General features: G+C 38.8%; 1 protein-coding gene across 7 annotated transcripts in view; it reads left to right on the forward strand.

The window, feature by feature from the left end:
• BMPR1A (bone morphogenetic protein receptor type 1A) overlaps positions 1–27758 on the forward strand; it is a 93071-nt gene that overhangs the window by 40989 nt on the left and 24324 nt on the right. For 3 of the 7 annotated variants that reach the window (XM_084796838.1, XM_084796837.1, XM_084796836.1), the window contains 3 exons: positions 20240–20456; positions 25487–25649; positions 27403–27505. In XM_084796838.1, coding sequence (XP_084652964.1) covers positions 20390–20456; positions 25487–25649; positions 27403–27505 — 333 coding nt within the window. In that variant the 5' untranslated portion in view covers positions 20240–20389. Of the gene's footprint in view, positions 1–9481; positions 9600–20239; positions 20457–25486; positions 25650–27402; positions 27506–27758 lie in introns of all 7 variants that reach the window. The other 4 variants (XM_084796833.1, XM_084796835.1, XM_084796834.1 and 1 more) reach the window with 2 other exon arrangements.

Below are 27758 nucleotides of genomic sequence, written 5' to 3' on the forward strand. Positions count from 1 at the left end.
CAACCAAAAGGTGATTCTAGTGGACACTGTTATTAATTCCTGAGTGGTGTTTCTGTCATTGTCTTGGCTGTATTCCGAGAATGCTAGTAGTTCATTGTAGTTAGGAAGTGTTTGTGTTTGCATGCTATTATTTTAAGAGCTGTTCCTAATCTAACTCCTTTGATCCTTACCTTTCAGATTATGCCTTTATCGTTCTTATTGTACAGATCAATTAGAGTGGTTAAGCAAGTAACTTGGTGAAAGGGTTGCAGTAGGTTAATAACAGAGGCAGGGCTCTGACTGTAGGGCCATGCCCTTGTGTCCATCTCTACTCTCTGCTTCCCAAAAGAAAGGCAGACGCACCTCAGACAGGCTGGTACCTTGGCTGTTTGGTGGTTCTGGGCTGTAACTGTGAGGCCTTCAATGCTCTGTTTGAAGGATAATTGGAGAGATCGGTGATGTCTGTTGTGGGCATGGGCCTCTGTTCTGTTTATAAAGGTGTGCAGGTACCCACAGAAGCCAGAAGAGGGTGTCATAGCCCCAGGCAGTTGTGACCAGGGGATGTGAGTACTAGAAATAGAACTCTGGTCCTCTAAGCTGCCTTTCTAGCCCTGCTGGTGTGTTTTTTGTCTGTCAGATACACATTGATGGTGGTTCTCCACTACTTAGATTCTGAGCCCTGGGTAGAGCTAGAGCCTATCAGAGGGCTCCCTTGTCTTCTTGGTGTTCATTTGAGCCCACCTCACTCTGTCCTTATGCTTTGATGACTCATTTTATTTAATGTTGCTTGCTGGTAGGAAACTGTCTAAAAATTAAAAAAAAAAATCTACCATAGAATTAACAATTTATATATTTTTAAATTTTCTCTTTGTCTCATTTTCTCGTTGATAATAGTTATTTTATGAAATTTAAGCATAGCAATCTTTATAAATTTAGCCTCAGAGAATATGGTGTATTTTTTGTAAGGTCAATAGTTCCCTGGCAGGCAGTTGGATTATGTGCATCATTTTGGCATAGTTACTTCTAATTATCTGTCTGAAATTCTTCCAGACCTGTTGTTGCTTCTTTATGAAATCTCCTTGATTGCTCCAGTTGCTGCTCATCCTGTATACAGGCCCCTCCCTTAGGCATGTGACTCACTATTTGAAAGCTAGGACGGCAAGGTAATTAACTACCTGCCTCTCATTACAGAGATGAGAGTTTAAATGCAGGCTTCCTATCCAACACTTTCTTTCCCAGGTGTTTACTTCTCTGTTGACATGTAGCAACACTCCGCCCCTGCCTCACCTCTGAAGAAGAGTCTCTAGACTCTGGTCTTTTCCCTCTTGTTGGCTTTGATTAGTTTGCATATTCCTGTATAAGAGATGGATTTTATAGGAATACAGTTAGCAGAAAACAACCTGTTTTTTGCATTTTTAAGAATGTCATTAGTTTTTTTTGTTTTTTGTTTTTTTTGATTTATTGATGTATATAGGCCTCAAAGGGTTTGGGCTTTAAATGAAAGTAATTAAAATTTTTTAGTAAATATTAAGTCAAATATATTGGAGATTTAGTTGGATTAAAGCTTGTTATAAGCACTATATCCTTAATGTGATAGCTTTATTTTTCATGAAGTATAAATCTTTTAGGAAACTGTCTTTGTAGAGTGATTCATTGTATCTTTATCATTGCTTTGGCAATCTTTTGTTTGTTTGTTTAAGAAGGGGTTTCTTTGTGTAGCCTTGATTGTCCTGGAACTCAACAGGCTGGCCTTGAACTCACAGAGATCCACCTGCCTCTGCCTCCTCAATTTTGGCATTAAAGGTGTGTACCACCACACATCTTTAAAATAATTCTGAGCTATGCATCATTAAAAAGGTCTATTATGAGAAGGAAATTTTAAAGAATTCTTCTGTTCTCTAGGGCATTTAGAAATAACTGTTCTTGACTTGGTGGCACACATCTGTAATCCTGGCTCTTTAGACTATGAGGCAAGGGATAATGAGTTCCAGTCTAGCCTGGACAAATGGACTTAAAAGTTCTGAGTCAACATGAGGCTCTGTTTGGGGTGGGGGGCAACCCAAAGGCGAGAACAGGGGAGGAGGGTTTATTGGGTTAGTATAGTTATATCTGATTTTTCAATATCAAGTAAAATCTGTGTAAGTTATATGTAGAAGGAATGAATTGCCCTTCCATGTCCTTGCCTCTAGATTGCTTATTTCACATAGTTTTGTGATTTTTTTTTTCCTTGCAAAGGTGAATAGAAGGTCTCTTCATTCTAGGTAGGAAACATGCCACAAATCAAAGAAACACTTCCACCCAAGTAGTGAACCATTGAGTTTCCTGGAGTTACTCAGGAGCAGGCCCAAGGCTCATCAGAAGAGCTGCTACCATCACTGGAATGTTCTGCCAACAATTTCTTATTACTTGTTATGAAACTCTTGGGGGAGGGGCCTCATAAATCTTGTAAATTTTGTACATTTCCCCAGTCTTAAGAGTTTTCCTTCTCTCCATAGGATCAATATTCTAATTAGAAAGACATGGCTATACAACAGAAACATAGGCATAGTCTTTGATCTTCTAAGAGCAATATAACTGTTCACTCAATTTATAAATAACAGTTTGGGGTTAAAGATACGGCTCTGTGGTTGAGAGCACTGGTTACTCTTTCAGATGACCCTGGTTTGGATTCCCTACACCTAAATGACTGTTCATAATCACCCATAACTCCAGATGGGGTGGACCAGTGCCCTCTTCTGGCCTGTGAAGGTATAGAAGCACCAACATGCAGGCACGACTCTGACACACACACACACACACACACACACACACACACACACATCTTAAAAAAACAATGGCAGTGTCTACAATTTGAAATTTGATGGTTAAAGAAAGCTCTTTGGGATTTATGTGTATGTCAGTTTGGTTGTAATAACTTCTGTCATAATCACATTGTTACTAAACCTCTGTATACAATTATCTTAGAGCTAATAAGCACATATTTTCCCAGGTTTTTTGTTAGTTTTTTTTTAAGAGTTACAGTTACAATTTTGAGGTTTTGTTCATTTTGATAATAGTGCCACAGTTCGTTCATTTCTACTATGCGGTGGTTTCATATTATGAATATAATATTACCTATTTTAATGTTGGCACATTTTGCTATTAAGAAATACTGCTGTAAACATAATGGTATTTGCTTGCAGATTATAGAGCTAGAATTTGGTGTTACTGAGTGTATACACTGTTAACTTTACTGAGGAATTGTACGGTTTTGTTTTGAACAGTTCTAGACTGAACTGAATGGAATAGAATTCGAGAGATGAGTTCTGGTCTGTGTGCTTATGAATTTTAACAGTTTGTAGTGCTGACAGGCATTTGAACTGTCTTTGGGTTTTAGCTTCACCTATCTGGTTTTTTTTTTTTTCTCCCCTTCTTTAAAATTATTTATTTATTTATTTATTTATTTATTTATTATGTATACAGTGTTCTTTTAGTCTGCATATATACCTACAGGCCAGAAGAGGGCACCAGGTCTCATTATAGATGGTTGTAAGCCACCATGTGGTTGCTGGGAATTGAACTCATGACCTTTGGAAGAGCAGTCAGTGCTCTTAACCTCTGAGCCATCTCTCCAGCCTTATCTGTTTTTTTCTTAGTCTGACTTGTTTTTGATGTCTTCCTTCCCTTCTTGAAGTGGTGGTGGTGGTGGTGGTGGTGGTGGTGGTGGTGGTGGTGGTGATTTCTATTATTACCACAACTATCATACTCTGCCAGCTTACAATTACTTTATAGTAGTAGAAAAATCTGTTCTGTTCCTATATCTTAAATCTCACACTATCATAAACAGTTTTTATTGTTTATGGAACCCAAATAACTAATAAATTAAAGTAGTTTTCTAGCCACTATGAATGGTGTAAAAGAAAAGTGAAGACATTGTTAACAAAGGGGAAAGAAAATTAAGGTATAAGCTGAAACAAATACAGAAGTAAGGAAGTAGTGACAACATTCTTGGGCCTTTAGAACTAGAGCAGACTCCTGGTGATTTCATTTTATTGAGAGCAGAACTCTGTTGGTTTTTCAGTATTGGTATTTCTTAAAATTTAGTTATAATATTAATTACACGTTTCTTTTTATGATCAGAACATGTAGCAATGGATGTTTGGGACTAGTAAATGCTTAGAGCTACTTTCTAGTGATTCTTGATAGTAGACATTTTACTATTTTGTGTAGATCTATTCAAGGGGTTTGTTTGGTACTTTTACATATTAGTTAATAATAAATACCATTGATAATTTGTTAAACTCTTAAAAAAGGATAGTGTGTATTTCTCTACTGATTCTGCTTAATTGGAAAGGAAAGGGTGATTATCAAATATTATGTTAACTTACATAGAAAAATTAAGGTTTTAGACTTTGTAATTGTCAATATTGAGAAGGATAAATTGAAACAGAGAGGCGATTATGTGGGGCTGGCTCTGCTGCAATTGCTACCCTAGAGCAGCTGGCATTCATCACGAGTAGCTAGAGGAGGGGCCAGGCAGAAGGGCAAGGAGCTGTGGTTACCTAAGATTGAAGATTCAAGGGTTGGTGCAGGAGTTGGTGTTGCTTTCTTTAGGCCTCTGCTACAAGAGCTCCTTATTCCACTGGAAAGGTGAAGGCACTGCAGCACTGAAGTTCCCTTGAAAGTTTTCTTTGTAATTACAAAAAAACAAAAAGCAAAAACCTGGGATAAAAGTGGTACACAGCTTTTATCCCAGTATTTGGGAGTCAAAGGCAAAAGTATCTGTGAGTTCGAGGCCAGCCTGGTCTACATAGTAAGTTCCAAGAAAGTCAGAGACCTTGTCTTAAGGGGGAAAAAGGGGACAGATCTTCACATATGCATAAAACAAAGACTGTTTCAAAGAATTGCTATGTAGCTCATGCTGGTCTTAAGTTTTTAATCTGTCTGTGCAGTGCTGGTACTATAGACATGTGCTGCCTTGCCTGGCAAAGCAGTGTATGTTAGATAGTAGTGATTTTGCTATTCAAAATCTAGTGGAAAGCAGAGGTGAAAACATTTTAGGAAGTCTTAAAATTATAATTTAGAAATAATTATAAATTTCTAGGAAATAGCAAACTTTGTAAGGAAGTCCCATATTGCCATTTTATCTTTGCTCTAATTCTTACTGCCCACATCACAATATCAAAACTGAAGTTGACTTGTACTTTCTGTAAAAATAGTTCTTTTCGCTGGGCAATGTGGCACACATACTTTAATCTGAGCACTCAGGAGACAGAGACTCAGGTCTTTGAGTTAGAGGCCAGCCTGGGCTACAGAGCAAGTTCCAGGACAGCCAGAGCTACACAGAGAAACCCTGTCTTGAACAAAACAAAACATCTTTTCCATTTCAATATATGTACATATGTATAGGGCTGAGGAGATGGCTCAGTGGGTAAGAGTGAGTAGAGGGCTTGCATAAGCATGAAGCCCTCAGCATGGATCTCTAGCACACTGGATAGAGCAGCATGCCTTTGTAACCCCAATGCTGCTTGGTGGAGATGAGGGTCCTTGGGGATTGTTGGCCAACAAGCCAGTTGGTAATCAATGAAACCTTTAGTGAGTTCAGTGAGAGATCTTAGCTCAAAAAGTAAGTTAGTGAGCAATAGAGGAAGTTACACAAAGTTAATGTCTGGCCCCTACACATAAATACACGGTACACACCCCCCACCCAACACAAACAGTATGTTCATCTAATCATTGGCATCAAGTCACAAACACCATCATAAAGATGTCACAAGCAGTCACCAATCTGTTTCCCATTTCTGTAATTCCATTATTTAAAAATATTTGAAAGATGAAGTTATATATAACTATAATAGGCTTTCTTACACTCAACTTAAATCCCTTGAAATCTTCCACTCAAGTTATGTCAATCAACCATTCATCCCTTCTAGTGGCTAATTATGATTTCATGCTTATGACAGACCTTAGTTTATCAGAGCACAATAATTTTTCTAAATTTTCTGTATTAAAGCTGCTCTGAGCATTTAAGTTTCAAGATTTTGTTATTTTTCTTTCTTTTTAAAACATGGTGGGTCTCTTGTAGCCCTGGTTGGTTACATAGTACTAAATTCCTAATCCCTTTGGTTTAATTTCCCCCTCCCCTCCCCTCTTCTCTTTTCCTCTATAAAGGATTAAACCCAGGACCTCAAATATAGTAAGTATTCTACTAAGGCCCAAAGTTTTATGTAATTAGTTATAAGGGTCATTTCTTTTGATTAGGTACCATTAAGCTTCTTTCTTTCTTTCTTTCTTTCTTTCTTTCTTTCTTTCTTTCTTTTTCTTTTTCTATTTTTTTAGTGTTTTAGGAATTGAATCAATTACTGTCTCTGAACCTGCCTACGACTTAAAATATGGTAAAGGAAGACCTTTTCTGTGTCTTTGTTTTGTTTTGTTTTTGAAGATTTACTTTTCATCTGGGCTTGGTGACACACACCTTTGATTTTAGCACTCAAGAGGCAGAGGCAGGCAGGATGTCTGAATTTGAGGCCAACCTGGTCTACATAGTGAGTTTCAGGACAGCCAGAGCTGCATAATAAGACCTTGTTACAAAAATAAAAATAAGCTTTTATTTTCATGTGTTGTGTGAGAGTGTAGCACCCGTATGCACCATTATGGATACAGTTGTTGTTGACCCTAAGGGTCTAAATGTTATTTAGTAGTTCTTGTATTAAAGTTTATTTTACATGGTACATGGTACAGCATAAGTTGATCTAAGCAGAAACTTAAAATTACTTTGGAGCTTTTCTGTCTTAACATTTCATCTTACACTTATTTGATGTTTGTCTTTCGTCGTTACATTTCAATTCATTTTTGCATGTTTGTGTGCATGCACATGTGCCATGGTACAGTGTGGAAGTCAGAGGAAAACTTGGGGGAGTCTAATCTCTCCTTCCATTATGTGGGTCCTGGGGATTGAACTCCGGTTTCTAGGCTCAGCAGCAGACGCCTTTACTTGCTGAGCCATCTTACCAACCCCACCCTTGTTGAACACAAGGTTAAACTTGTTAAACACACCTTTATAGTGCTAACAGGGTTGGCCTAGTGCGTTAGTGATTTGGACCATTTTACCTATGTAAAAATCCTGTCCCTGTGCTTGTAAGTATTTATAGACTTGTGCTTCCAGGAGCGCTGTGTTATAGAGGTTCTTGTCCTGTATTTTTTTTTAAGTATGTTAAAAATGATATGCAGACCTGTACTGTAAAGCACATCTTTTTATTTCATTGTCTTTTGTTTACTCTGAGTTACAGAATTAAAATAATATTTGCTTTTTCCTCATTAGGCCTTTAGATTAGTTTGCTTTTAAGATTTTATTTTCGATGAGTGTTTTGCATGCATGTATGTGTGACTGTGCACCACATAAATTCTTAGTACCTGAGGAGGTCAGCAGAAGGGGTCAGATGACCTGGAACTAGAGCCACCATGTGGGTGGTAGGGACTGAATCAGGTCCTCTAAGAGGGTAGTTAGTGCTCTAACTGTGAGCCATCTCTCCAGCCCCCAAGATTAACTTTTAAAGAATTCTTTCTGGAGTTTATTTTACTGTTTTTCACATATGGGAGTACATCAGGAGACTAGATAATCTGGACTTTGGTGTTATGCTGTATTTGAATATTGGGAGTGGGTAATGTGGGTCTCTTAAACAAACGAACAAACAAAGAAAGCACAAAAAACTTTACACTTAGCCTAAAGAACAAACCTTTTTTTAGCTGTGAAAACAATGTTATATTAATTAGGTTGTAATAAACAAGTTTGCATCATTGATCCATTGCAAATATCTGGTAGAGTTAGAATAAGGCTCAGTGTTTAAATAAAGATACATCAGTGGGCTATTTTTACTTTTATGCAAATGAACACTGATTAACTCACCTCTGTTCAGAGTGTTTTCATAGTCTTCTCCACCTGCCATCAAATGACGTTGGAGTAAAATCCTTATGCCATTTCTAAAGTAGAAACATAGTGTGTGTGTGTGTGTGTGTGTGTGTATTATGGATCAGCTAGGGAAAATTCCTCTAAGATTATAAAGATTTTGGATTAGAATAATAAAAACATCAATCCTTCAAATCTCTATTTTTACCCTCTTTCATTTTTCTTAGTGATAGTCTAAGAGTTGGTCTGAAAACTACTGGTGCCAGGTTAGGTTGTTGATGAGGGCATTGAGAAGACCCTGACAGGCTCCTAAGTGCAGACAGTGTTACTAATTGCTGTCAGGGTCGTGCTCATTTCTTGGACAATGAAAGATTTAGCTGTGGCAGCCTGTCTGCTGAGTAGAGTCTTTAAGGAAGACCACTGTCTGATAAGCTGGACTCCTCTGAGTTGCCTCAATTGATGTGAATTTACTTATTATTGCCAAAATTACTAAACTCAGCAAACTGCCATACTAAGCAATCTGAAGACAAGAGATTTGATCTTGTAATTTGACATAGGTTATGTTCATATTGCTTTGAAAATATCCTTCTGAAATATGAAGTAGTACTTTCCTATTGGAAGTTTTAGTTAAAAAATAAAATCAGTAGAATTGTTTTTAAAATTTTAGGCTAGGCAGGAGGGTCATGAGTTCCAGGCCAACCCTGGAGTCCACAGGACTCCACAAGAAAACAAGGTCTAAGTAAATGTACATTTTTAAAAAATAAATTAAAAATTGTTCATGTTTGCTACCTTTCATTTTTATCAATGTCCCTTGAAGCAATAGAGTCCTTAAGGACAGTGTTTAGTATGGCTGAAATCTGCCTCCTTAGCATTAGACCAATAATGTAATCAAATGCAATACCCTTATAAATCCTAGTATTATAAAAAAGGAGTTGGAATGAAATTACAGCTGGTCATTAAGACTTTTGTGCCCTGGAATGGTAATGCACACCTGTGATCCCAGCACTGGGAAGCCAAGGCTCAAGATCTCTGTGAGTTCAAGGCCAGCTTGGTCTACACAGTGAGTTCCAAGCCAACCAGAGCTACATAGTGAGATCGGGCCTCAAAAAACACAGATTTTGTGCTAAGAGAGCCAGGAAGATAGATGAATGGGTAGAGGGGTTTGCTGCCAAGCCTGGTAGCCTGAGTTCAATTTCCAGGAACCATATGGTAGAATGCAGATTGTCTTCCAACCTCCACCCTCACCTTGAACAGTCGAACATGCGTCCTGCCAGGGTGTGTCTCTGTGTGTGCATCCCCTCCATATTAAACAAATAAGAAATTTAAGGCAGTTTTACAAGAGAGGAAAAAGTGAGATTGTAAGAAAATTGTACATTTAAGTATTACTGTCAGCACTTCTTGTTTTTGCTTGTTTGTTTTTAATTGTTACTGTTCATTAAAACCTTAAGCTTAGTGTGGACGTTTGTAATATTTCCCATGGACTATATGTTCTCCTTTGCCAGTAACCGTTCACTGACTTTACTTTGAAAATGAATAATTTTACCTATGAAATACTTTTAGTGCTGCTTTTACACATTTTGTTCAGATAATAAAAGCTTTTTCTTAATTTTTTAAAAGCAGATTTATGAAAATATGCATCGCTTTGATACTGTCTTGGAATTCATGAGATGGAAGCATAGGTCAAAGCTGTTTGGAGAAAATTGGAACTACAGTTTTATCTAGCCACATCTCTGAGGTAAGGAGAAGACTTAAGAAAATCAAGTCAGAGAAAATGCTATCTCAATCACTGAAAGTAGTCTCTCTGTGTCTGTGTCTTCCTTTGAGCTTCTTTAGTTTTCTTGTGGTACCACAATTTTGTGTTAACAGCTCAGTTTCTTGAGTCATCTTCCTTATGAGTTAATAGTTTTAGTATATTTTCGTGTTATAAATCATTGTCACCCCTTCAAGAACTGCCTCAAGATCCAGTTGCATTTGTGTTAGTCAGCTTTTTTTATTTAATGATTTATTTATTATTACATATACAGTGTTCTGCCTGGGTATAGATGCCTACACACCAGAAGAGGGCATTAGATCACATTATAGATGGTTGTAAGCCACCAACCATGTGGTTGCTGGGGAATTGAACTCAGGACCGCTGGAAGTGCAGTCAGTGCTCTTAACCTCTGAGCCATCTCTTCAGCCCTAGTCAGCTTTTCTTAATATCATGATAAAGGTGTGCATCACCATTCCCAGGCACACGATCTTATTGGTATCTGAGGTAATTAACTTAAAAAGAGGAAACATTTCTTTTGGCTTAGAGTTCTGGATTCTAGCTTAAGATTAAGTGACCCTGTTGTTAGTTCACAGGCAATCCCACTGGCCTCCCTTTAGGGTCTTAGGAATATCGTAATATCATCACCTGCCAGCATCATCAGGTGCACCAGATATGTTGGGGATAAAAGGACCCGCCACTCCAGCTCTCTCGGTCTCTCTCCCTCTCCCTTTCAGTCTCTCTCAATCTCTGTTCTTCCTCTGTCCCCATGCTTTCTCTCTCTTTGTTCTCCTCTGCCTTTCTCTGCCCTAGTGTCTCTGCGCTAGTGGCTCTGTGTCTGTCTGTCGGTTTGCCTACATGTTCAGTCATCTGTCTCTGCTTCTCCTCCTGGAGGTCCTAACTCCTCTCCCCTCTCCCTCCCCCAAATAAACTTTCTTACACCAGATACATAGCTTTGCCCTCTGGCAATGCAGCACACCGTGTTAGGAGTCCAGTGGCAGAGCAGATGGCTAACAGGCGTCTAAGCACCCTGGATCAGAGAGAAAGACTGGGTTCCCTTGTTGTCTTTAGAAGCTGTCTTCATTGACCTAATGGTTCCTAGAAGATTCCACCATCCCACACTTGTGCCACCCTGCGGCTAAGGCCTTGCCCGTACCTTCAGGGGATACTCATCTATGAAACGATGGTTTCATGGCAGTTAGTCTTTTGATGTTCTTCAGTGATACTTCAACTCATAACTTTAGCCTTCGTTTTTTAATGAGTATGTACTACCTTATAGTTGCAACTATTAGTAAGATAATTTGTAATCTAGGTGACTCAGAAACAACTTTCTTTCTTTCTTTCTTTCTTTCTTTCTTTCTTTCTTTCTTTCTTTCTTTCTTTCTTTCTTTCTTTTCTCTGTGTAGCGTCGACTGATCCACCTGCCTCTGTCTCTGCCTCTGCCTGGGATTAAAGACATGCCTCGCTACCCTTCCTTCTTAATCCTGATCTCAGCAGGAATGTTTTTGATTGTCACAGAAAAACTTGCAGTGACCTTAAAACTTTATTGGAATTGCTTTTTTTTTTTTTTTTAAAGACAGAGTTTCTGTGTATAGCCCTAACTGCCCTGGAACTCACTCTGTAGACCGGAGTGGCCTCAAATTTGCTGAGATCTGTCTCTGCCTCCTAAGTGCTGAAATTAAAGATGTGTGCCACCACCACCATGTGTAAAATGTGTAGCCCAGGCTGACCTCGAACTTCTTCTGATCTTTCTGCCTCTGCCTCTGCCTCTGCCTCCTTCAGCAAATTTTACCGGTATGGGCCACCACTACTAGGAATTTACCAGCTCTTAACTGGAAAGTTCCTAAGTAATTGAGGCTTTAGGCAACACTGATTGAGCATTCAGTATTCCTGAGGATCTGGCTTGTCTTCTGGTCCCAAAGTAGCTGCCTGCAACTTCAGAGACTGTTGCTTCCTATTCATATTCAAATTGAAAGATTTTTTTTTCCTTAGACACTAAAGACCAGGCTGTCACACATACAGTCTCATAGCTCTTGAAGCAAGTTATTTTCTTCAGATTTGGATGAGATTGCTTTTTTCACTGTTATAAAAATAATGATGACTAGAATAATTGACCAGCTTTGCTGGGTCAGGATTGCTAGGGAAAAGGTTAGAAATTGGGAAAAGAAAATGGATGAGTTGCTTGTTAAAGGAAAAGACAATATTCTTATGCTAATCTAGGCTCTGGATAAGGAGCCGAGCTGCCATGCAAACAATGGCTGTGGAGCCAGAAAGTCTGCAGCCAGAATAGTCCTTCTCAGAAAGCTTGTCAGACTTGGCGCCTGGAGCTGCTGTAGGGAGGGACCCCTGGAAAGGGGGTTTTTCCTTGCCGATTTATGGAACTGGCTGCTGGCCAACTTGCTGGAAATTCCCACACCTTTCTAGTATTATGTAAAAATAAAGGGTATGGGGGGAGCTTGACAGGAAAAGGAAAGAATGATTTCAGACTTGTTTTTTCAGCTAACTTCAGACTCTCCCTGTTTTATTTTCTATTTGTTCTTTAGTTATGATTGAACTGTTAGTTCAACTTTCTTGTTTATGAAGTTATAGATATTTAAATTTAAGAAGTTCTTGGGGCTGGAGAGTTGTCTCAGCGGTTAGGAGCACATGTTAATCTTTCTGAAGACTTTGGTTCAATGTTCAGTACCCATATAGTTCATGATAGTCTGCAATTCCAGTCCCAGGGCACTAGGCACATGGTGACATGCATACACCCAGGCAAAACAGTCATATACATAAATAAATCTTCCTTTGGCTGGGCTGTGGTGGCGTATGACCGTAATCCTAACACTCAGGATGCAGAGGCAGGAGGATCTGTGTGAGTTTGAGGCCAGCCTGGTCTTCAAAGTGAATCCAGGACAGCCAGTGCCATACAGGGGAACCCTATTTCAAAAAAACCAAACCAAAAGAAAACAAAAAAAGCTAAATAAATCTTTTTTTAGAAAAATACTTTATATTTTCTTGTTTTACTTTGTTATTTTCCTGAAGAAATTGTATTAGTATGGGTATATACAATTGTTAAATGCCAATTTGATAAGCTTTAAAAATTTTTTTCTTATATAGCCATTTAAATTGTGTGTGTGTATACCACTGGTTTCTCTGTCACTTCTTTTAGTTTTAATAATTTATTTTTATTTTATGTCCATTGGTGTTCTGCCTGAGTGTACGCATGTCTTTGTGAGGGTGTCAGATCACTTGGAACTGGAATTAGAAACAGTTGTGAGCTGTCATGAAGGTGCTAAGAATTGAACCCAGGTCCTTTGGAAGAACAGCCAGGGCGTTGAACTGCTGAGCCATCTCTCCAGCCCCTTTTTGTTTTATTTTTGAGACAGGGTTTCTCTGTGCAGCTTTAACTGTCCTGGATTAGACCAAACTAGCCTCAAACTCACAGCTGTCTGCTGTGTCTGCCTCTTGAGTGCTGGGATTAAAGGTATGCACCACCACGCCCAGCTGTCACTTAAGTTTTTGAGGCAGGATCTTTCACTGAAGCTGGAAGAGCTCCTAGCTATGGTGTCCAGCATTTTCCTACGAGACTATTATCCCTGTCTTCCCAGCACTAGGTTTTAATAGATATATATAGCTATGCACACTTTTTATGTGCCTACTGAGAGTCAAACTCTGGTCCTCATACTTACTTGGAAAGACGGGACCATCTCCTTAGGCTCTGTCTTTATGTGAATGACATTTGCAAACGTGGATAGTGTTAGTTCATGGTAGGGAAGAGCAGTGAGATGACTCAGCTGATAAAAGCCCTTGCTTCTCAAACCTGACAACCCAAGTGCCATCCCCAGGCTAGGACAGTAGTGTTTTCCCAAAAGTTGTCATATTACCACATGATAACAAATAAAAACTAAAAAAAAATGATTCTGATGAAATTTCTAGAAATTCAAAAAGCATATATTTTATTTTCAAATGTTAGGAAGAAAATCAGTATGGTTATAAAAATCATGTTAAACTGGGTATGGTGGTGCAAGCCTTTAATCCCAGCACTGTGAAGGCAGAGGCTGGAGAGGATCTTTATGAGTTCAGCACCAGCCAAGTTTACAAAGTGAGTTCCAGGACAGCCAAGGCTGTTACACAGATGAACCCTGTCTCGAAAAAATAAAAAAATAAAATCAGATAATTTTGTTGCTGTATTATGACTGTAGAAACAGTTAATGTGAGACAAAGGGAAGGCCACAACATTTTTATTGCTACTAATGATTATAGCACTAACACCTATTTATTGAATAAATAATACTGAGGTACAAGGTACTAACTCACCTAGGTTAGTAACACTTCTGTTTTGTGATTAAGGAAATTGAGGCCTTAATAGAGTAATCAACATTGTCAAAGTCATGGGTCAAGTAAACTAGAAATGACATTTAAAAACAAGCAGATTGCTATTATATTCACTCTTAAAATTGCTCTATGGCATATAATCTGAAAGCTACCTTTCCTAGGTAAATAATATTATTTTTCAATTAATTAACTTACTCTTTTTACATCCTGATTGAAGAAGTCCCCCCTCTTCTCCTCACACCCCACCCTCACACCCCCCATGGGTACCAGCCTGCCCTGGCACATCAGGTCACAGCTTATTCTCTCTTACTAAGGCCAGACAAAGCAGCCCATCGAGGGAAAGGGCCAAAGGCAGGCAACAGAGACAGAAACTAATATCATCTTTATGGAATTGAATCCATAGCCTTATATAAAGGGGAAAATGGGTAACTACAATAATATAGAATTAGAGTCTGTTCTCTATCTCTCCAGAGTGAGTCTTGTGGAAATAATTTTAAAACAGAGCATGCTTTGGCTACTTCTTTTAAGAAACATCCATAATACAGTCTTCTGGGCATTTTGTTATGGATGTTACTTGTATTGTTCTTACCTAATTACTTTTTCAGACTTTTTTGCTGGTGGTGCTTATGATGATTAGGCTTTTATATTTCAGACTGTCTCTCACAATATTAGTTTGTATATTAATCCCCAACATTATTCCAGAGCTTAGTAGCTCATAACAGTTGGCATTTATCATCACATGCATTATCAGTAATTCACCAAAGGCAACAGGACATGGTGGCACATACCTCTAATCCCCACACTTGGGAGGCTGAGACAGGAGAATCATCACAAATTTAAGGCTTGCCTAGGTTTCAGACCAAGACTTTGTCTCAAATATTGATCAGTCAAATGAAAAGAATCCACCAGGGGCAGGGTTTTTCTAGCATAAGGTTTTCATAACATTGTGACAAAGATGTCCAAATAACACAGTTCTAAAAGCTTACTCAGGTGGTTGCTGGCAACCCTGTTTCTCGCTCCATAAGCCTAGAGGGACTGCTTGAATATATTTAGGACATGGCTGCTGCCTTCAGTCACAGGACATCAAGGAGGAAGCTGAAGTACTTTTTATGACCTAGTTGCAAAAGTCACTTCTGTTTACATCTTATTTATTAGAAATGAGTCACTAAGTCTTGTCTATATTCAAGGGATGAGAATTAGACTTCACTCTTTGAAGGATGTATCAAAGCACCGTGGACATCTGTCAGGGCTTAACAGTGATCTTGTCCCTTAAGGGGAGGGAGGAAGCTTAGATAAGGGTTTTACTGGACAGCCAATGCTGATCTCTACCTCTGCTCTGGCCTTTAGTGTTGAAATTGTAGGCATGCATCACTATGCCTGGCCATTAGTGTGATTTCTAACTGAACAGTGCTCTGGGACTCTTTCATCCAAGAGCCTTAGCTTTTAATATCTCTATGCTGTTGACATAATGGAAGATTTGTATCTTCTGTCCCAGATGTTTCCTTTAAGCTTGAGAACCAGATGCCCAGCAGACATTCCTTTTGGGTAATCTCAGCTGTCTAAATCTGAAACCTTAAGCCCTTTTTCTTCACTTCGTCCAAAAATCTGCTTATTCACATTTCAGTAATTGCTCAGGCAGGCAGTGTGGGAGTCATCTTTGACTCATCATGCTCCTTGACCCCTGCATCCAACCATTACCAAGTACTGAAAAACAAGAGTCTTGGTTTTAATTGTATTCACTCTCTATCCTGCTGCCACCTTGATCTTAGCCACTGTTGTCACTCTTAAATTTTCACAACAGTCTTCTCACCTCTGCTTTGCTTCTGTTCTTGCCTTCTCTAGGTGATTATGTGAAAACCGGATAACTGACACCCATCTCTCTTGGATTTAGAACCTTCTTTCAAAGGGTCCTGGTCCTTGTCTTTCACCTTCCTCAGTATTAACACTTCTGTTCTCTATAGTTCAGCAGCATTGTTCCCTGCTTTTCTGCTCCTCAGAAATCTTTGCACGGACTAATAGCTCGAGTGTTTATCTTCACATAGCAGCTTAAGTATAACTCCTCAGCATTGCTTACATGGGCTTTTCCATCTACAACAGATCTGCACCTTCCAGGGTTTCACATTTTTCCTACCTTGCACTTAGTGCAAATATGCTTACATTTTTTTTTTTTTATTGTCTTGTTCTGTGTCAGAGGTATTTCCATCTTTTATTTCCTTCCCCTGAGATGCAGGGCCTCCCACAAATAGCTCTACCATTGTGCTGTGACCCCTGTGCCAGAGTGTTTTACTTCTCATTTAGTGACTATGAACTTTGTGAATGATGGATCTGTTTTTCTCTCATGACTATATTTTTGGTGTTTGATATGTTGGCTGAGGCATAAAATAAGCTCTTTATGAATTATTAGTGAATACTATCCAAAGGCAGGAGCACTGTTTACCTAGGGCGTGTGCATTGAGGGATCTAATGAACCATTCCAATAGTGTTGTCGCCCTTTCTGCTGTTCGTCTTATATTCTGTGGCCATTGGTTATTTCATTTCTGTAAGTTAGCCTCTGTGGTTATAGTAATGTGTTTCTATTAATACCTGGTGAGATTATAATTCATAGTTTAGGATTGTTCTGAGTACAGATCATGTATTGAGTTGATAGTTGTGACAAGTGTTTTCGTTTTTCTGAGACAGGGTTTCTCTATAACCATGGCTGTCCTGGAACTCACTCTGTAGAGCAGGCTGGCCTCGAACTCACAAAGATTCTCCTGCCTCTGCCTCCTGAGTACTGGTATTAAAGGCATGTGCCACCATGCCTAGCTAAGTTATACCTTATTTATGAGGCAGTTGTGGTGATTTTGCTGGAGAGATGTCTCAGAGGTGAAGAGCTCTGACTGCTCTTCTCGAGGTCCTGAGTTCAATTCCCAGCAACCACATGGTGACTCACAACCATCTATAATGTGATCTAATGCCCTCTTCTGGCCTGCAGGTGTATATGCAGGCAGAGCACTGTATACATAACAAATAAATAAATCTTTTTTAAAAAATCAACTTCAACAAAGCTTTTATAATGGTGTTGGCACAAAGAGGTGATCGTGTTATCTTACTTAGTTCTCAGGATAGCTGTGAGCTAGTGAGTACCCCTTGGTTATATAAAGATAAGGAAAACTTATTCAGAGACTAGGTTACAGGATTGAAAAGAACTGTGATTTGGAAAGTACATCAAAGGTCTCATATACTGTAGGATAGATGCCCTGGTGGCTCAAATGCTACATTTACATTAACTGATGAAAGAAATAAAGTCACAGCGGAGCTCCTTCAAGCAGAGATTGCTAGAATAATGAGCTAGGTAATAGTGACATGCACCTGGAGACTGAGACCAGAGACAGTGGGTGGCTGGCCTGGCCTATAATGTGAAACTGTGTCTCAAAAATAAATAAATGACCGACAGTGGTGGTGCCTCTCCAGAGGCAGAGGCAGGTGGAGCTCTCTGAGTTCAAGGCCAGCCTGGTCTACAGAGTGAGTTCCAGGACAGCCAAGGCTATTACATAGAGAAACCCTATCTCAAAAAACAAAAAGCAAAACAAAGAAACAAAACATGATCTGAAAAATAAATAAATGAATCTGGAATACTTGTATTTCTAGCATTTAACTTTGGTGTATAATACTCTGTAAATTCTGGTTAGGTAAGTGAAAGAATCAACAACTGAGATTAAGCAAGGCAGGCAAAGATGAGGCCACTGTCTGGCCTAATTATGGGAGAGGTGGTGCTGTCGTCTACTGTGACAGTGGATGGAAGAATGGGAAGGGAAAGGCAGTCAGTGATGTGCACAGTGATGTGCGCCTTCTTGCAGATCTGTGCTGGGCAAATGGAAATGAAGAGAATGATTAGGGTTGGGGCGGACAGAAAGTTTCCTTGAATTTGGAGCCCGGAACAAGCATTCTTAGAATTGCAGTTGAATAATGTTAAGAGCTACGTTCTTTACGCACATGCAGCTTGATCACAGTGCAGGCGTTTTCATCTAGTGACTTTAGACTTCACATTACCTCAGCAGTATGTATTGTGAAGCAATTTACTTTTATAGTAGAGAGATTTTTGTTTTTTGTTTGTTTGTTTAAAATACTAAAATTTAAAGCACCAGTGGTGGCAGAAACCTTTGTAGCCCCAAGTTCTTAGAGGGAGAGGCAGGAGGGGCACATGTTTAAGGTCACTCTTTCTAATATGGTAACTTGCTAGCCCTGGGTATACAAGATCCTTTCCAAGAAACAAACTAGTTGGAAAGGGATTGTGTGTATAGAGCTTTTTAAACCAGGAAGACATGGATGTGATCCTGTGTCTATTATCCTAGTATTTGGGAGGCTAAGGCAAGAAAACCACTGAGGTGCAAAATTATAGACTAGTCTGAGTTATATAGCAAGACCCTGTTTTACAAAACAAAAACAAACAAGCAAACAAAGCCAAACAATGCAAAGAACTCTTTTAGATTGAAACCAGTTGTAAACATGTACCTGTTTATATGCTGCATTTCCACGATCCTATAACTAAAGTGAAAAATTCTTCAATAGATAACATAGAAAACTCAGATTGTTTATTACTTATATATTACTTGGATACAAAGGATAATTGAGTGATAAATAAGCAAAACCTTTTTCATTAAAAAATAGCTTAGGCCTAGCTCAGTGAAACCAAGCTGCCTGAACCTAGGAAAATTGAATAGGCAAGGAAAAAGAAAGAAAGAAAGAGAAAGAAAGAAAGGAAGAAAGAAAGAAAGAAAGAAAGAAAGAAGAAAAGAAGTTCTTTTCACCTTGGTGCAAATTAGCCTTTTTTTTTTCCCCTCTGTTGTTTGTTACTATTTGTTTTGTTTTACTTTAAGGTTTTACAGGAATTTACTGTGTATTAATAAGAGCTAGGTCTTAATTGAAGTGATTGTACTTCATGTTTCCCATACTAAAAGCTCAACTTAATTTAGATTTGGAGTATTTTAAGAAAATAACTTTATTTAAGGTGTATTTTTAGGCTCTGGGACAATAGCTGATTTTCTAGAGCATATGCTTAGCAAGGGTTAGGTTCTAAGTTCAGCCCCCTCTCCAGAGATAGTTTCTATTTTTCTTTGATAAAGTAGCATTGCCACTTATGTAAATATGTAAATTTTATAGCTAGGCTTTCTTTTTTTTAATCCATGGAATAATTATATGTTCAAGGTGTTTTTATGTAAATTAGGATTTACATGAATATTGATAGACAGCTTTTATTTTATTTTGGTTGGTTGGTTTTTGGTTTTTATTTTTTGTTTTGTTTTTGTTTTTTTTGGAGGGTGTTGGGAAGAGAAATGACAGGGTTTCTCTGTGTAGCTCTGGCTGTTCTGGACTCGCTTTGTAGACCAGGCTGGCTTCAACTCAGAGACCTGCCTGCCTCTGCCTTCCAAGTGCTGGCTGGCATTAAAGGCGTGCACCACCACCACCCAGCTTCCATTTTTCTTCTTAATATTTTAAGGAACTTTCTTTTTTAGATGGTAGTTGTGGTTGGTACATTGAAACAAATTCTGACTATGTAGCTCAGATGGCTAGACCTCCTAATCTTTCTGCCTCAGTCTCCCACCACCCCCAAGTGATAGAGTTAGAGGCATGTACTACCATACCCAGCTGAAATGTTCATTACAATAATAAATAGTTTAATTACATTAGAGAAAACAGAGAAGTCTATTGAGTGTCCTTTTCTTTTTTCCTTTCTTTGTCTTTTTTTTTCTCCCCTCTTCTCCCCTCCCCTTTCTTCCCCTCCCCTCCCTTCTCCCTCTGCCCCTCTACCCTCCTGTACCCCCCTCTACCCCTCTACCCCTCCACCTCTCCCTTTTACTTCTTTTGAGCTGGAGTTGCCTTTCTGTACCCCAGGTTATCTTAGAACCCCTGGACTTAAGGAGTCACTGTCCTGTCAGATTCCCAAGTAGTGGGGACTTAAAGTATGCACAACACTACACTAATTGGTTGAGATTTAGTATGTTTATCTTGGCTGATTTGAGGTTAGGAAAGATTGCAACTTTCTACTGAATTATTTAGACTTTGTAATTACACTGCCTTAAAAAAAAAAAAGGATAGCTTTAATCTTTAAAAATATATTTCAGCGGGGCTGAGACTATAGCTCAGTGATACAACTCTTACTTAGCATGTGTAAAGTCCTAGAGTTGATGTCTAACACACAGCAAGAATTAAAAACAAACAAACCATATTTCTGTGTTTAAAGCCTGGTTACGCTTGTTTCATTCTCTACTCTTGGAAGCTTTCCAAAATTCATTGTATTTATTGCATTGTTTATTTTTTTCCAGGAGCCTGAAGAACGCAGCAGGTGAAAAGTCATTGTCAAGTGATTTCGTTCTTCTATAAGGAAATCTCATTCAGTAAAGCCATTGACATTAGTTAAATAGCAGGACCAGTAGCTCAAAGTGGCAGTGCACAGGATACGTGGGAATTGAACAATGACTCAGCTGTATTCTTGCATCCGGTCATTGGGAGCCTGTCTGTTCATCATTTTTCATGTTCAAGGTAAATGAATGCCTGATTTCAGGTGTGTGTGTGTGACGTCCTTGATCTGCTCTCAGTTCATGTTCCTTTTTAAACAGATCAACCATACCTGCACATCTCTTAAGTAAAGAAGCAGAGAACAAGCATGTTAAAACTTTGTGTAGACCTCTCAACCTTATTTTTTTCTTATCTATGACACAAGCAAGATATATAGCATGAGGTTTGGCTTGGGAGGATCAGATGAAATTAAGTATAAGTATCTGCAACTTAGTACTAATACACAAAGCAACAGCCATTTGAGACTGAGCTTTAAAATTCCTGTCTTTTTCACAATGCAACAAGGAATAAGCACAATTAATAATTCAGATTGTTCATTGTTGTAAGAAGACTTTGGAAAATAATTACACTTGTTTGTCTATGTGAGTTCTAGAATTTCTCCACAGAGTATTAACAGTCTATTTGTGACCTCTGTTGCATAATGGGTGTTTATTGATCAAACTAGAACTTAAATAGTGAAATCTAAGATCAGATGAGAGCTGTATTTTTGTACCAACTTTTCTTCCTGACTGGTTTAATTAGGGCAGTATTTTTTTTTTTAAGATTTATTTATTTTTATGTATACAGTGCTCTGCCTGCATGTTCACCTGCAGGCCAGAAGAGGGCATCAGATCACATTACAGATGGTTGTGAGCCACCATGTGGTTGCTGGGAATTGAACTCAGGACCTCTGGAAGTGCAGTCAGTGCTCTTAACCTCTGAGCCATCTCTCCAGCCCTAGGGCAGTATATTTTATTGGAAAGTTAGCATTGCTTTATAAATGGTTTTGAGATAGAACTTATTATCATCTTCATTTTCTTTTAAAACTTTTATTAACTTTGTGTATGCATATGTGCTAGTGTTTGTGCACCTACATGTGAAGACCAGCAGTTGCCGTTGGGTGTCTCCCCGCCCGTTGTGCATTTGAGAAAGGGTCTCTGACTAAACCTGGAGCTTGCTAATTGCTTGGATTTGATTTCCGCCATCACAGCTCTGACCTGCCATCTTCATTTTCTGAAGGTTTTGGCTTTATAAGTTGCAATTTCATATTTAATTCTGAATGGTGAAGATTATTTACCCACAGGAAGAGCTTTGGATAGCAGCATAAAGCTTTTTTATATTTTTGAGTTAGTACAGTGAATTCCATAGCTTCTTTGCATTTGCCTCATTGTTGCTTCTTACATATTTTTTATTTGTTTTTTGAGACAGGGCTTCTCTTGTATCCTTGGCTGTCCTGGACTCACTTTGTAGACCAAGCTGGCTTCAGACTTACAGAGATCCCCCTGCCTCTGCCTCCCAAGTGCTGGGGTTACAGGTTGCTACTTACACTTCGTACTCCGAGCGCAGGTTGTCTGTAGTAACTTATAATGAGTGGAATATCCTAGTACAAGTTATACTTCTGGTTAAGAATGCTAGCACATTCTTATTAACTTTCCAATTAAAAATATTGCCCTAATTAAACACCTTTAATCCCAGTACTCAGGGCAGAAGCAAGTGGTTCTCTGTGAGTTCAATACCATCCTGGTCTACATAGTTCTAGGATAGCCAGGGCTGCGTCGCGAGACTCTGTCTTAAAAACCACCACCACCAAAACCAAACAAACAGTTAATGACTTCTGTGCTAAAGAGCAAAACTTAACATTTCATTTCAAAAAATTCTTGCAGTAGTTTCTTCTCTGCTACATGAGTGCTGTGGTTATAAGTATATGCCACCACCAAAACTGCAGGCGACATACTGCTTGCTATTCTGTTGTTGTTGTTTGGGGGATGGAGTGTTTGTTATACTATAGCCCAGGCTGGCCTCAAACTCATGACAGCCCTCCTGCCTCAGCCTCCTAAGGACTGAGGGTTGCAGGTATGTATGTATCACACATGTCTATGTTCCACCATAGGCATTTGCTCTCTGGTTAGATTGATGCTTCCTTTTGTTGCTACATCAGGATTTTAAAACCTTGAGTTCACAGCCTTCAAATACGTGAATACTGGAGAAATCATGTGGCTTACCAAGGTCATTCACCTACCTACATTAGAAAGGCTCACAGTAGACAAGAATATTTCTTATTTGCAGCCTGGTGGATTTCTTCCCTCATCTTTTACACTGATGTCCTTGAATAAATAAGGTTTTTTTCATTTTGTAGCCATTTGGAGGGTGATCAGAAGCTTTGCCATTGTGTTGTAGTATTTCTTTCTGAGAGGAAGTTGTGATAAGGAACTAAGTGACATATACATATATTCAGACAAACCTTTGAAAGCTATTCCTTCTCAGTATTTGTTTTCATTAACAAATACTTATCCAGAGGTAAATTTCTTTTCTGAATATTAAGTATAGGAAACTTGGGGCTGGAGAAATGGTACACTGATTAAGAGCCCGGGTTGCTCTTCCAGAGGACTCCAGTTCAATTCCCAGCATCCACGTGGCAGCTCACATAGGGTTTGCCTTAGACCAGAGACAGTTCCTCCTTTTCCATAACTCCCGTTCCAAGAGATTAACATCCTTACACAGACATACATGCAGACAAAGCACTAGTGCACATAAAATAAAATAAGTAAATTATTATTTTTTTAAAAGTATAAGAAACTTAAGGTCATTAAAACTTAAGTTCTGGGGTGGTAGTGGTGCACGTCTTTAATCCTAACACCAAGGAGGAAGAGACAGGCGGATGGACGCCAGTGAAAAGCCAAAATAAATAAACACATAAAATAAGATTCAAGTTATGGAATCTGTAGCTCTTACATTCTGTTTTCCTGCTGTCAGTGTGTACATGTGTTATCTTTCCTATTTTAGTAGTTTATCAGTATTGCTAAGTTTAAAGTTGGGCTCACATTCATATTTATAGTGCAATTCATACTTTTCCCAACCCTTTCGGCTCTAACAGTTTTTCTTTTGGAAGGGACAGGTGATATCACAGTGTTGTGTATGTCATTACCTGTCATTTGAGGCCATAAACTCTATTAATACAAGATCATGGTTTTATTACTATAATTCTTCAGCAACTTTCAGAAAGTATGGTCTAGATTCAAATCAGTGACTGTGGGTAGAAAGATGGATAACAAGATTTGTTTCATGTTTTCACAGTTCCCTTACTCAGGCAATTAGAGTTCTCTGCCTTTCCCGAAGTCTCTCCCCATTTATACCTAGTAAATTATAACTGTCACACACAGCTGGTTGGATACCGTTTGCGTAGGTATCACAAATATGGGAGGGGCAGATTCCTCAGTGTTGGCAACTTGGAGCTCCTTAGTGCTATATAGGTTTATAGGCCAGGTTTCCAAAGGAGACTTACTTGTCCAGTCTGAATATTCGAGGTTTACTGCTCTAGGTACGGATCAGAGCACATTCTGGGCCTTGAAAGTCAGTCCTCAGCAGCTAGTATTGCAGACTTTGACCTTAAGGCATCAGAATTCTTGGCTCTTTTGTTGCCGTTTTGGTTTGGTTTTTGTTTGTTTTGTTTTGAGACAGGTTTAGCTCTTAACTGTTGGAAACTTTCAGGAACTCTGCCAGCTACCTGGGATAAGGCTTAGCCTTTGATACTTTCTCATCACCTCAGTATGTCTGCAGTCCTTCATAGTCCTGTAATCTCTGCCTCTGGCTACTCTGGAACTCTTAGCAACCTCCTAGTTGTGGCAATTTTTATGTTGGTTCAAAATTTAGGACTAGCCTTTTTATTTTTTAAAATCCTTTGTGACTTGCCTCCATGTTAAAGGAGCCTGGAACAGTTGTGAGTAGTGAGGCCTCCAGAAGCTGGGTTGTAACTATAGCAGGAGCAGTGGCTCCAGTGGTCCCTGCAACTGTGTGGAGTTTCCCCAGAGGAATCCCTGGAGTGTTCACAACAGTGGGTCTGACATGGTGCCAGCACTGCTAGTCGTGAAAGAAAGGGCTGCTTATTTCACAGCTCCTCGGGCAATGTAATGGCACCAGGGAAGGGTCTACTAGTTGTCAATCAAATGCCCTGTTGGCTTTTTCAAATAGTTTAGCTTATTTAAAGAAAAATCAAAACATTAGAGGGTACTTAGAGTAGGGACCTGTCCTCAAGTTAACATTCTCAAAAGTGTTTTATCAGTGTACTGAGAATTTTGGATTTTTGGTTTATTTAAAAAACATAAATATTAGAAGACTGTGTTTTCATTTTTAATCCCAGGTGTGGGTATGGGGCTGCTTCATAGCAGCTGACTGATTTGCCTCATGTTCTGGCTTTGCAAGCCGCAGATAGTTTCTGTGATGTGTGATGTTTGGAATTCTGAGAGCTTTTCAGCGGGTATATAAATGCTAGGCGCTGAGGTGTAGGTTGTAGGTTGCTGTTAGTTCCTGTTGGTTTCTGTTGTTTGCGGTTTATTAAATAGTTGTGTGCAAAGAAGAAATTAGGTACCCTCATGGCACAGATCAAGCTTACGCCAAGGAGCTCGATGCTCCAAATCAGCAGGAAGTAGTCTAATAAACGACATTGCCCCCTGTCCACTCTATCCTTGTTCTTTTTCTTTTTAGATTTATTTATTATTTTACAGTATTCTGCCTGCATGTGAGCCAGCAGGACAGAAGAAGGCACCAGATCTCCTTATAGATGCTTGTGAGCTACCATGTGGTTGCTGGGAATGAACTCAGGACCTTTGGGAGAACAGCGGTGCTCTTAACCCCTGAGGCATCTCTCGAGCACCTCTATCCTTTCTTTCCTCTACTGTCTAGTATAATGGAGTTGAAAGGGAAGAAGAAAAAATAACCCACAAAGTGACAGTTTTATACCAGTACTTAACTTAGCCAAATACCTTTAAGGAGAGGGATTTTTCTGCTCTGTCTTTTTTCGTAATTTGTTGTTTGCTTTTTATTAGCACAAAACTTGTAACTGGGTTGTCTTCATATATCCCTCTAATCTGATACAGTTTATAAATTGATATATGAAATTTATTTTTAAGGTATGTTAACAGTTACTATGATAAAGGAAACTTCTTTCTTCATTGAAGATTATAATTAAACAACTTTTCAATAATGATTGTTTACAAATCTCATTTTTTTAAATACAGGGCAGAATCTAGACAGTATGCTCCATGGCACTGGTATGAAATCAGACTTGGATCAGAAGAAACAAGAAAATGGAGTGACTTTAGCACCAGAGGATACCTTGCCTTTCTTAAAGTGCTATTGCTCAGGACACTGCCCAGATGATGCTATCAATAACACATGCATGTAAGTGTTTGGTGTAGTCCTTAGGGATTAGGTGGAAAGTGCACTCGGACAAGGTTGCTTTTCTTTGTGTATGGTATCTTTAAAAAGAGAGAAAGAATTCTCGGCTTGATGTAGAAACACTGTTATCTATCATTAAACCCTTGATGATTATTAGTTACATCATCATACAGCTTCTCTATTTGTTTTGAATTTTGAGACTTAGGGTCTTTCTACACAGACCTGGAACTCACTATGTAGACCAGGCTGGCTTTGAACTGATAGAAATCAGAGTGCTAGGATTAAAAATATACACCATCACGCCTGACTTAATTTTCTTTTCTTTACTGACTTTTAAAATCATGAACCTAATGGTGCTCATTGTAGGAAAATGTTTTCTCTTCTGTAGGTTAACAAAAAGTTTCCTCACTGTCTCCTTAGCCAGGTGCTGTAGTATATAGATATACAAGACTGGTACTGTGATAGTTTTGTTATTTCTCTCTAGACGTCTAGTCCACATCTGCTTTATATGACTTCATTCCTTAGCTTTTATGTTATCCATTCAGTCCACTTACACGTGGTCATGTAACTTGAGTTCATATTTTTAAAATGTGTATTGTGCATTTGTACATGGTATATGTATAGGTATATATGAAGAGACAAGAGGGCAACTTGCAGACGTCTCTTCTCTCCTGCCCTGTGGAGTCCAGGACTGGAACTCAGATTGTCAGTCTTGACAGCAAGCCCTTTTACCTGCTCTGCTGTCCTGTGTACCAGTCTGTATCTCGGAGCACATTGAAGAATTGTAGATTCTTGGGGACCACTACCCTTCCTTAAAAAAAAAAAAAAAAACCAAACTGCAATTCAGTCAATTAGTTGTCTCCTTGTTATAGAAGTAATAATGAAGGTTTTATGTATAATTAGTTTTCTGTGCTCTTTGAATACACTTCTTACATTTGCTAAGGGAAAAAGTCAAGAACACTGGCATTAAAGTGATAAACTTCATGAAACATAAATATATAAATTTCTTAAAAATGAAACTATAGCAACTGTCTCTCTGCTTTCTGTTAGAATCATTACAAAGTACCTTTCAGGACCTTAGTTAGCTGTTCTTTCCAAATATATTTTCCTGTGTCATTAGAGTCTGCTGAATGTTCCTCAGAAAGACTTGTTTCTCTCTCCTACCGTGCACATATATCATGCGACCCTGAGTGTGTCTAGCAGGGCAGTTACATAGCAGCACACATGGAGCATTTATTTACTAGAGCCCCATTTTCACTTGACATAGAGTTCTCAGTGGCCCTCTACATCTTAGTTTAACCTTACTACCTTTGATTTGGCTTAAATCTAAATTAGTTTTGCTAATAAATCTCATGAGAATGCAATTTAAATTAAACAAACAAGGTATTGAAGGGCATATTTAATTCATGTATCTTCAGTTCTTTTGTATGCCTTTTAAAAGAATTTACATTCATTTATTTGGTGTGTATATGTGTTGTACACATGTGCATGTGTCAGCTTGCCAGAATAAGTTCTTTCCTTCTATCATTTGGGGATCATGCTGGAGATCAAACTCTGGTCTTCAGGCTTGGTGACGAGTGCCCTTAACCACTGAGCCGTCTCTCTGGCCTTAACAGACAGACTCTCATGTAGCTTAGGGTGACTTGGAACTCCAGAAGCTCCTGCTTTAGCCTTTCTGAGTGCTACTGTTCTGGATGTCTACCACCATGCTTTCCTCTCTTTGCAATATGAAATTGTATTTTTTTCTCTCTTGTAGAACTAATGGGCATTGTTTTGCCATCATAGAAGAAGATGATCAGGGAGAAACAACGTTAACTTCTGGGTGTATGAAGTATGAAGGCTCTGATTTTCAATGCAAGGTGAGATCTGATTTGTAACCATGAAGGAAAGAGGAGTGGAGCTTTGTCAGCAGCGTTGAGTCCCTTAGCAGAAGTAGACTGCTCTTGGTCACAAAAGCAGATTTGCTGAGGAAAGCCTGGCTTGTCAAGTAATAGGATTTAACTAATTGAAGTTCTGATGACTTTGCTTTAAGTTTTGAATCATTCCAGATCACGTTCAATGCAAATACTGACAGTCACATTTATTTGTAGGGTGTAAGATGTATTGGAGAGA

Source organism: Acomys minous (assembly GCF_964271855.1).
Source record: "Acomys minous genome assembly, chromosome: 9".
Lineage (NCBI taxonomy): Eukaryota > Metazoa > Chordata > Mammalia > Rodentia > Muridae > Acomys > Acomys minous.